Below are 2,519 nucleotides of genomic sequence, written 5' to 3'. Positions count from 1 at the left end.
AGAGATAGAGAGTAGAGATAATAGTGAGACACCTGAATGGGACACAGCCATCGTTAACGGGGATCACGTTTAAAGAGGAGGAATATAATCACTGAGCGGGTGCTCCTGTGGCGAAGACACGTCCTGACTGTGTTTTTTACTCACAGCATGCTGCACTTCAACATCCAGTTTGCTGGTCGCCTCGTCCAGTATGATGACTTGCGGCTCTCGAACCAGAGCTCTGATGATGGCGATGCACTGCTTCTGCCCATCTGAGAGTCTGCCACCACTCTCCCCGACATCTGCAAACACGCACAAGAAGATTATTCAGGTAATAAAAACATCAAAATGTTTTTTTTTTAAATCGATCATGGTTGTAATACTGCATCATCACGACCTGCTGATCTCCAGCTGGACACCTCGAGCTGCAAACAAAGATTTTCCTCACATCGAATCACATCTGCTGTCTGTTAAAAGTTAATATTTAACTCATTTCGAATCATATGTCTGTTAGAGTTTCCATTATACAGTACACAGTACACAGTACACAGTACACAGTACACAGTTCACAGTTCACAGTTCACAGTGCATCTCTCTGTTCAGGTTTTAGCTCAAAAAATTAACCTGTAAAAGTTTACTTGTTACTTTGATATCATTTACTGACTTGTATATTTTCCGTGTCTGTTACAGCAGCAGACTACGCCTGTAACAGACATATTAACCCTTTGAAACCTGAGTAAAGCAGTTTGATTTCTTCAAAAATATGGGAAGACGGCAATGAGAATGAGAAAAACATAACCCCAAAATTAGCAAGAAATTAGTATATAGTACAAGAAAATTACCAGAAAATTACTCTAAAAAACAAATAAATAAATAAAACAAAAACAGTTTTTTTTCTTTTAAAACAGTGTTTAAATTTACAATATTTTTTAACATAATTTTCAAATATAGTCTTCCCTAGCTGTTCTCTTTTAGACATTATTCCTTTGCTCTTTAAAAATAACTTTAAGAGCTATTTATTTTTTGCATTTCTTGAAATATTTATGACCAAGTTGCTCATTGACTTTTTCCTACACTTGTAAAAGATATCACGCAAACTGCTGAGATTCCAAACACTTAAATAATCGTGAAAAGCCTCTAAAACTGGCACACGGAAAGTGATGTTGCTCCAGGTTTCAAAGGGTTAAGGTGCTTTAGTGTTGTTGATGGAAAATAAAAATAATATTAAAATATTGGCATTAGACCGTTTAACTCCACCCTGAATAGGATGGAGTTAAAAAACAAAGTAAAACTGTATTTGTAGCATTCAGAACAGATTCGTTTTAATGAGTCTTGTAACAAACACATATTTATACGGATTTAAATAAACTCTACAGATTATCTTTATCTATATTTACACGTATTTCTGCACCTCTGTACCTGTGTCATATTTATCCTCCAGTTCAGAGATGAAGTTGTCTGCTTTCGCCTTCTTTGCGGCTTCCTTCACCTTCTCCGCGGGGCAGTCCTTCAGGCCGTACTCAATGTTGTACCGCAGAGAACCAGAAAACAGCACAGGATTCTGGGATACCAGGGCCATCTAAATACATAACGTTCAAAAAAACGCACTGTTAGATCAGTGCTGGTTGACAGCATTAATCAATGCAGCGCACACGCAGTGCAAATATAATTCTTACGTGCTTGTGTGATTAAAAAATGGGTAATATGGTATTTACAGCTCCTATTTAATAAGCTTAATTAATGTGTTAGTCTTAATATTCAGTTTTGTCTTTAACTGCAAGCAACAGTGCAGTTAAAATCCCCTCACTGTATCAAAATATGACAGCAGTGACACAATTTTTCCATAAGGAGTTTTCGCTATTTTCAATTTCAATGTGTGCTTTTTGAGGGTTAATAGAAAACTACCTTGTGAGGTCAGATATAGAGAGGTGATCTATAAGTAAACTTTACTTTCATGCAAAAATCGACACAAAGCGAGACTTTAAAAAAAAACAAAACATTGAGCATTCACGAATGGATTTGTTGCAGAGATTTAAGCGTCCTCGCACGGAGCCGTCTGTACCTTTTGATGGAGGTATTTGTGTTTGTAACGGTGCAGCGGTTCTCCGTCCAGCAGGATCTGTCCCCTCTGAGGTTCATACAGCCTCTTCAGGAGGCTGACGCAGGACGTCTTCCCGCTGCCGGAGGGACCCACCAACGCCGTCATCTTCCCCGGCTGAAGCTCCAGAGAAACTGACTGAACAGAACACGTTCACCATGATCTGGATTAACCTTTAACTCCATTTTAACCCTTTGAAACCTGGATCAAGACCAGTTTTCTTGTGTGTTCAGATGACTTTACAAGCTGTTTGGCACTTTGAAAACTGGTGTGATTTCTTTTGAAAACATGTATAAAAAGGCAATGACAAGCTTGGGAAGAAATGTCCCACAAATTGCAAGACATTTTACCTCATTTTTTTTCAAATTTAAAAATGTCCAGAAAACTATATTTAGAATTGTGATAATTTTCTATTTAAGATTATGTTATAGAAAAAATAAAT

The 2,519-nt window shown here is 37.5% G+C and overlaps 1 protein-coding gene across 1 annotated transcript; it reads right to left on the bottom strand.

Moving 5' to 3' along the window:
• Window positions 1–22: 22 nt before the first annotated feature.
• Window positions 23–2,330, bottom strand: LOC121965581 (antigen peptide transporter 2-like). Its single transcript, XM_042515719.1, has 3 exons — window positions 2,042–2,330; window positions 1,399–1,558; window positions 23–281 (listed from the first exon to the last, which is right to left on the bottom strand). The coding sequence occupies exons 1-3, from the start codon at window positions 2,183–2,185 to the stop codon at window positions 70–72; spliced, it is 516 nt and encodes a 171-aa protein (XP_042371653.1). The 5' UTR covers window positions 2,186–2,330; the 3' UTR covers window positions 23–69.
• Window positions 2,331–2,519: the final 189 nt, after the last annotated feature.

The sequence above is a fragment of the Plectropomus leopardus genome, unplaced genomic scaffold (genome assembly GCF_008729295.1).
Source record: "Plectropomus leopardus isolate mb unplaced genomic scaffold, YSFRI_Pleo_2.0 unplaced_scaffold20690, whole genome shotgun sequence".
Classification (NCBI taxonomy): Eukaryota; Metazoa; Chordata; class Actinopteri; order Perciformes; family Serranidae; genus Plectropomus; species Plectropomus leopardus.
This window is presented reverse-complemented; position numbering and strand designations above follow the sequence as displayed.

What these genes read in the sequence shown, in the direction of transcription:
- LOC121965581 (XM_042515719.1), bottom strand. Translation starts at nt 2,185, where the DNA reads ATGACGGCGTTGGTGGGTCCCTCCGGCAGCGGGAAGACGTCCTGCGTC. An exon ending in ACAAATACCTCCATCAAAAG is followed by an intron (nt 1,559 to 2,041) that starts GTACAGACGGCT and finishes TTATGTATTTAG; the next exon opens with ATGGCCCTGGTATCCCAGAA. An exon ending in GGAGGATAAATATGACACAG is followed by an intron (nt 282 to 1,398) that starts GTACAGAGGTGC and finishes GCGTGTTTGCAG; the next exon opens with ATGTCGGGGAGAGTGGTGGC.